This window comes from Copadichromis virginalis, linkage group LG7, assembly GCF_057382275.1.
Source record: "Copadichromis virginalis isolate Kocher_CV1m ecotype Utaka linkage group LG7, C_Virginalis_male_GT1.1, whole genome shotgun sequence".
Lineage (NCBI taxonomy): Eukaryota > Metazoa > Chordata > Actinopteri > Cichliformes > Cichlidae > Copadichromis > Copadichromis virginalis.
The window spans coordinates 9,633,734-9,640,048 of record NC_140624.1 but is presented as its reverse complement, the minus strand read 5'-3'; the positions used below and the strand labels follow the sequence as shown (position 1 = coordinate 9,640,048).

The 6,315-nt window shown below is 39.4% G+C and overlaps 1 protein-coding gene across 2 annotated transcripts; it reads right to left on the bottom strand.

Annotated features, from left to right (window-relative positions):
- Positions 1–1,281: 1,281 nt before the first annotated feature.
- Positions 1,282–3,747, bottom strand: LOC146704445 (zona pellucida sperm-binding protein 3-like). 2 transcript variants are annotated; one of them, XM_085461599.1, is made up of 9 exons: positions 3,331–3,747; positions 3,112–3,230; positions 2,811–2,914; positions 2,533–2,707; positions 2,302–2,419; positions 2,108–2,190; positions 1,936–2,021; positions 1,774–1,905; positions 1,282–1,608 (listed from the first exon to the last, which is right to left on the bottom strand). In XM_085461599.1, the coding sequence occupies exons 1-9, from the start codon at positions 3,730–3,732 to the stop codon at positions 1,544–1,546; spliced, it is 1,284 nt and encodes a 427-aa protein (XP_085317725.1). In that variant the 5' UTR covers positions 3,733–3,747; the 3' UTR covers positions 1,282–1,543. The 2 variants fall into 2 exon arrangements, with proteins under 2 accessions (XP_085317725.1, XP_085317724.1); XM_085461598.1 differs by having other exon boundaries at positions 1,774–2,021.
- Positions 3,748–6,315: the final 2,568 nt, after the last annotated feature.

The following is a 6,315-nucleotide window of genomic DNA, read 5'->3' as shown; positions in this document are numbered from 1 at the left end:
GGGGGTGTAAAGCGGAGACGGTATAACGTCAGTGCTGATACCATATGAGCAGGCTGTGCTGAGTGGATGTAGTCAGAGCCTAGAGGGTCACACGGAGCAAAACAGATAAAACAGCGGCCATAAAGTTGTTAAGATGAAATTACAGTGAGTAAAATTTGCAGGCAAAGCAAACGTGCTTTTCGTGCCAACATCCGTGTGGACCAGCCTTGGGGAGATCCGAGGATTCCCCGGGAAAAGGCAGGGACTTCAATTCTAAGTCCTCGTTTTGTAACCGTGCCTTAGAATGGACTGGAGGACGCTTTTTAATTGCAAGGTTTACAAGGCCTATATACTGTAACGTCTCCCAGAAATAGTCATTTGGTGCCTCTGCAGTGTGGGTGAACACATTAAATGTAATTATATGAATTTTAATTTCGGGTCCATAACTTACCGGATTTCCATCGTGACCCAAATAAAAATGAGTTTAATAAAACAGAGAACATAGGTTTGTGTTTCAGTGAACTTCCATAAAACCACACTTTGAAGTGTTTGGCTATACTGCTTTATGATCAGACCTCCCGCGTAGCTGTTCACTGCATGTGGTGCTGAAACTCTCTCTCGGTAAACTGAAGTTTAGCATTTATACCACACGGTGACAGCAAAAGCTCATTGCTGAATGAAAACAGGGATTACCTGGAAGCACAATAAGAGCCATGATTAGAGCCCGGATTTCCTGTGTTTTTGCTCTTTGAGGTGTAGATGCTGACTGACTGAGAGGGCATCTGAGAAGATGAGAGTTAGGACTCTTTAAGTGGCTTCTTCTTCTTTCACTGTTAGGTGTATATTTCTCATATTTAGCAAACATGTTTCTATTACTCTGTGCTACTTGTATGTTTTTGCTGGTTGTGTTTGAGTTCTGGGTGCTGTCTGTGATGACAGGCTGAGGGCACCAATCAGGAGGCACTATGAGGATATGGCCTGGGGCTGATTGTGAATGGCTTCTTCCTTCATCCACTTATGATTTCTGAGTGATATGATATTGATATTGATTTGTTTTACCTTTTTGTTTGTTTGTTTTACCCTAAAAGCATGCATATTGACAGAAATACAACAAGACAGGTGACTATATTGTCTAACATGTGCTATTGAGTCATTTTTGCTCAACCCCTGATTGCTCTTTTAACTCATTATATTTGTTATTATATCTATTCAATGTTTCTTAATTTCTAGATTTTATTTTTTTGTTTCAATTTACAATAGATCCAATGCAAAGCTTAAGAAAGTTCTGAGTGAATTACACAATAAATTCAAACAGTTGCGTTTTTATTTCCATTACATGTGAATAGTTCCAATTCATGGATACACAAGCTCTATATAAAACATTTGTAATTACAGAGAGGGGGCATGTAAAAGGAGTTACGTTTCAGTGAAGGACCTTTTCATTCCTCAATGTCTTATTATATTGTTGTGAGCTATGAATAAGAAGAATGAAATTAACATATGTTCAGGCATGAACCACAGATGAAGTTCATTTTAATGGGCGTGTTTATAGCAGGAAATTGTTTTAAGCTATCTTCTTCTCTTCAATGGAGATGGGACCCAAGGTGATTTCTCCTTCCCATTCCAAAACTGAGAAAAGAAAGAAGAATTGTTGCAGTATGCATCATTGTGGGGTTTTTTTTTTACTTAAAAAATAGAAAGCATAAAACAATTATCTTTTTGTAGGACCAACTGAAATGAAACTTTCCCTCTACTAAAATGTTGCAATACTTATATTTTTTTTAAAACACATACCTTCCTGCTGAGACACGTCCCGTCTCCCCCTAAACCAAGGGACCTGTTTAATTGGGCTTGTAGAACCCGTGGTTCCGCCACCAATATTTCCAGTTCCAGTGCCTGTAGTCCCTGTTCCTGTATTTCCCGTGCCTGTATTACCAAGTCCACCTCCAGTAGTGCCACTAATAATTCCAATACTAGTTTGCCCACCTGTTAAAGACTCACAGGAGCCACAAGCACCATCATATCCAGCAGCTTCTTTCCACCTTGGGAGAAATGGAAATGTAAGCAGTATCGCCACATCAGTTCTGGTCTAATGATCATTGATACATGTGTACAAAGGTAGACTCACCCACGGATGTAGGAACAAGCTCTGTGGTTACTGTCAATGACTTGGGCAACAGATGTTGCTCTCAAGTTGCAGGTAATGTACAGCTAAGAACAGGAGAGAATTTATGTTATTATTCTATGTAATAGTTCTACATTAGTAATGTTGTTGAAAATATAACACAATGCACTTAGTAACTCAAATTTGGAATTGCATACTTTTCCACTGTTAGCATTCTGGAACTTGAAGGATTCAAGCTGGAACTGAAGCTTGTTCTCTGCAGTGCGATCCAGGAACCTCGAAACAGATCCAGTGAGCCTACCATCAATCATACACCTGCACACAAGAAAACAATGTGAAATGACCATAGTAACCAGTAGCATAGGCATCTGTGATAATCAGGTCTTAATATACAAAACAACTTCAACAATCTCATCAAACTACATTACCCTTGCTCTATGAATGCATATCTGGGGCTAGAAGATGCATCAGCTGAAAGGGTAGCTACACATTTGTCCACATAAACACGGAGCTGCACATGGTGGTACTGCATGACAGAGACCTCAAAATTAATCTCGTCACCCAGGAAATACTGGTTGCTTGGCCTCTCATTTTTCCAGTCATCTGTGAAACAAGACATGACAATTCTATAATTCAAACAAGTATGTATTTTGAATCAAGGTCGCATACAATATAAAACACACTGAGAAACTGATCTTAAACGCACCAGTCATGAGTGTCAGGGTGAAGTACAGAAACTCTTGTGCCATCTTAGCCACAGATAATGGGACCCAGAGGGGTTCAAGAGCGAGACTGCTTACATTGTGCTTTCTAAGTGACAGGACATGTTTTACGAGAATGCAAAAAACTAAAGCAAGAATAATATATCACTGAAATATCCAGATTACATTTGGTAAATTCTAGATTACTAAAAATATTTAGGTTGTACTATAGAGCACATTAAATACTAATATAATTCTATTGTTTTGATGTCTTTATCTTAACAAATCTTCCCAATGTTTACGTACCTTTGGTAGTGACATTCAACAATTACAGCTGCTTTGTCGGTCCTAATCACAGGAGAATCACCCACAGGCTGGGGGTTGTAGTTCAGTGTGAAGGTGTAGATTAAGGAATCTCCAGTCATCTAGCAAAAATATATATACAAAACAAGTCAAATTATACATAAACCTGTTTTCCAGCTCTTGAATTAAATTTCAAAATAATGTAATATTTATTCTTCATACTTTTAATGTGCTCCCACAATTCTGCAGCTGAGCTTGATAAATCAGCACTTGAGCTGGCGTATCCTCTCCGACAACAGCGCATGAACCCAGGGTAAGGTCAGCCGAATTTATCAGCTGGCCAACTCCAAAGAAATCCTTTTTGACTTCCACACGAACAATGTCCTCCCTGCATTCAACAGCAACAGATGCAGCAGAAACAGGATATCTCAGCTGGAACGGCACATCAGGCTTAGGCTTGGGCTTAGGATCTTCAGGGTATTTCCATGTGAGTGGTTTTTCAAATATTTGTTTTTGTTGTTGGTGGTCTGGAGCCCACACCCCAGGCACAAAACCACCCTGAGCATCACAGAGTCCAAGCAAGGCCAGTGCCACAAGGCAAACAGTGGCACACTTCAGTAGCATGGTGCCCACGGTAGTTCACTGGGTGCTGTAAGGGAGCTGGAAATGCCCATCTGCTTTTATAACACAGTGAACTTGTTTACTTCCACTACATTCCCTCCCCTTCAGCTGGCCTCAGGGTTGATGAACATCAATTTTAGCTACTGAAATGACTGCACTTGCTAACTAGCAACTTTTTTATACATCTGGATTCAGATTCTTCAGTTTCTTAGTCATAAAATGTGACTGTGGAGCACACAGGCAAATCTTCTTCAATCATGGTTTCTTCAAACAAGTGAGAAAAGATATTCAAACAGGTGACAAAGATGCAGCAGAAAAACAGGACACAAAAGGTTATGTTGACCCTGGTTTAGGTGCCCTTAACATAGTAGATCAAAATCAATATTTTGCCAAAGCACCTTATGTAAAGGTCTGCAGATCAATATGGCTCTAATTCATAACAGATTAACCACCAACCACAAAATAAAAGAAGATATATGAGATATGAGAAAGAAAATGTTATTGAGCCATTCTAACACAAGGGAAGTCTAAAATCAAAAGGCCTTTATATATTTTTTAATAACAGTGGGCAGGTGGGTGGGAGTTGTTGTTGTTATTGTATTTAAATCCAGTTTCCTTTAAAGAACATGTGAAAGTATGGATCCCAGTAAGGGACATTGGAGAAAAAAAATTGAAGAAGGATTTTTGCCATGCAGTCCATGCACTTTCAAGTCAGTACTGAGATCTGGTTCAAGGTTCAAGGTTCAAGGTTCTTTATTTGTCACATGCATAGTTATACAAGTATAACACACAGTGAAATGTAGCCTGACACGCTCCTCGACATGTGCAAAAATTGTGGGGGGGAGGGGGGGTAGAGGAGGAACATTATATATATATATATATATATATATATATATATATATACATTGGGTGAATGTGCAGTAGTAGCAGCAAGCAGGTGAATTTTGTACATTAATATGAATAGACATCTGACTATTTTACAGGATAGACAATATAAACATATTTAAAATTAAAGGAATTGAAATGTACATTGTGCCTTGGTTTAGAGTGTCTGGAAGAGAGTCCTGTCTCAGTCAATTATAGATGATGTGAGAGGGCGGGTGTGTGTGTTTAGGGCCCGGATGGCTTGGGGATAGAAGCTCCTCTTGAGTCTCTCTATCCTTGCCCGGAAGATGCGGAACCTTCTACCAGATTGCAGAAGTTGGAACAGTTTGTTGCCAGGATGGGACGGGTCCTTCAGTATCTGCGCTGCTGTAGTCCGGCATCTCCTGGTGTAGGTGTCCTGAAGCGGGGGGAGAGCAATCCTGCAGCAGCGTTTTGCTGTACGGATCACTCTCTGGAGATCTTTTTGGTCCTTCACACAGCTGTTCCCAAACCACGATGTCATGTTCTGTGTGAGGATGCTCTCCACAGCGCCTGTATAGAAAATCCTGAGGATCTTTGGAGAGACCCTGAACTTCCTCAGTTGTCGTAGGTGATACAGGTGCTGCCTAGCCTTTTTGGTCTGGACCTGAATGTGGGCAGCCCATGTCAGGTCTGAGGAGATGTGAACACCAAGATACTTGAAGGACTGCACCCTCTCCACTGGAGCTCCATTGATGATAATGGGCTTGTAGTCTCTGTGCTGACCCCTTCTGAAGTCCACCACCAGCTGCTAAACAGCCATAGTGATAGGAGTGACACACCCACCAGAGAGATTCATAGACTTTTGCTATCACTTTGGCCAAAACTATAAAGACATTCACTCAGAGCTTTGCAGTACACAGTTTTGCAAGAGAAGAAAAAATTATATAAAAGAACATTAAAAAAAAAGAGTCTGTTTTCATGTGAGTAATGGGTGCAGGTATATAGACAACAGTGACAAAAAGTTTAATTGTGGAGACACAAGTTTTTTTTGTGCATCAGATAAACAATAGTAGCTGTACAATTTGCACAATACTTCTTCTCTGGTTTAATTTGTTTATATCACTTTTTAATTTACTCAGAATTACCTCTCTAGATGCTATTACATTATTACAAATTCATGACTTTATTGGGTTATCACGTAAAATAAACTGTTTATTTTTATGAGGAGTGACTTAAATAAATAAAAATTCATCCTAAACAAGACTTTGACTCCGAAGAGGTTACCGAAGAGGAGGAAACTGTATATTTTGTTTGAGATGCATGCACAGTATAGATTTACAAAATGACTCTCAGGAGTTTTAAAACTAACATTTTAACCTGTCACAAATAAAATGACTGAATAGCTCATGCAGCCAAAATACATAATACTGAAAGCTCTTGCCTTCTGTCCACAGATGACCTGCTTACGTCTAATTATACCTTCTTTTTTTTTTTAAATCACAGACAAAGAACACTTCATCCTGTTGCAACGATTTGCAACGATGTCAAAATGAAAGATAAATAAAAGTTTTTGTTTACACTGTGAAGGCACAGTGTTGGTCAGACAGACCCTGTGAAGGTTCTTGTTATGAAACTGTTCAGATGTGAGATCCTAACAGGCCATCATTAACCATACCTTATAAAAGTCAACATATTTGCAGGATACATTTCACAGAATTTGCTGTTCTTTTATGTGACGTA